The sequence below is a fragment of the Orycteropus afer genome, unplaced genomic scaffold (genome assembly GCF_000298275.1).
Source record: "Orycteropus afer afer isolate SDZICR_OR568_19922 unplaced genomic scaffold, OryAfe1.0 scaffold01035, whole genome shotgun sequence".
NCBI classification, from domain to species: Eukaryota; Metazoa; Chordata; class Mammalia; order Tubulidentata; family Orycteropodidae; genus Orycteropus; species Orycteropus afer.
Window position 1 is genome coordinate 217,611 of NW_006922622.1, and position 1,103 is coordinate 218,713.

The window sequence follows — 1,103 nt, forward strand, 5'->3', positions numbered from 1 at the left end:
GCTGCATGGCCCAGCTCTTCTTCCTCATCTGGTCTGGGTCCTCCGAGCTACTGCTGCTCTCAGTCATGGCCTTTGACCGCTATGTGGCCATCTGCCGCCCACTGCACTATGGTGCCATCATGAGCCCAGGGGTGTGCATGGCACTGGCTGGGAGTGTGTGGGGGATCTGTGCCCTGAGTGCCTCACTCAACACAGGTTTGACTGCCATGCTGACCTTCTGCGGGCCCCGTGTCATCGAGCACTTCTTCTGTGAGATCCCCCCACTGCTGCTGCTCTCCTGCAGCCCCACACGACTGAACAGCATCATGACTCTCCTGGCCGACGGGTTCTATGGCTTCACCAACTTCATGCTGACTCTGGCCTCCTATGTCTGCATCGTGGCCAGCATCCTGCGCATCCGCTCTCGGGAGGGCAAGCGCCGTGCCTTCACCACCTGCTCCTCCCACCTCATTGTGGTCTCTGTGTACTACTCGGCCGTGTCCTGTGCCTACATCAGCCCCGCTTCCAGCTACAGCCCCGAGAGGAGCAAAGCGGCTGGGGTGATGTACACTGTGCTGAGTCCCACCCTGAACCCACTGATCTACTCCCTCAGGAACAAGGATGTTCACCGTGCCCTGGGCAAGCTGCTCCCCTTCTGTCAAAGGTGAGCTGACAGCCTAAGTAAGTGTCTCTTGCCACTATAGTCCCCTACTTTGTATGCCAGGCAGAGATGACCCAAGTCATGGGTGAAGGTTTAGCAGGTGGCTTTTTGCTTGGACTTGTCACAAGTGCCCCAGCACTGACTGGGCCCCAGGACACGTGGGTGAGCTGAACAGAACTTTGGCTGCAAACTGCCCAGTGTGTGTGGCTCCTCATGGGCCCTTGTCCCCTATAACTTTCCCCAGGACTTTCTTGAGCCAGTTTTTCCTTATCTGTTCCCTCCTGCCACTACCCCAACTCTAATAGAAAGAAGCACAGCCCATGGGTACCTGTACCTCAATTCCCACACCTCCCCAGGTCTCTGTCCAGATCCACACTCCAATGCTCAGTCCCAGCCAGCTGAATGTACCCTTCCCTGGGTCTTCCATCCTCTTCCACCAGGAGTAAGACCCCTTGGACAGTGA

At 57.2% G+C, this 1,103-nt stretch overlaps 1 protein-coding gene across 1 annotated transcript; it reads left to right on the forward strand.

The window, feature by feature from the left end:
• The first annotated feature begins 5 nt into the window (after nt 1-5).
• On the forward strand, nt 6-647 carry LOC103212621 (olfactory receptor 13A1-like). The gene has a single exon (XM_007958599.1). It carries the CDS (start codon nt 6-8, stop codon nt 645-647), a length of 642 nt encoding a protein of 213 aa, XP_007956790.1.
• Nucleotides 648-1,103: the final 456 nt, after the last annotated feature.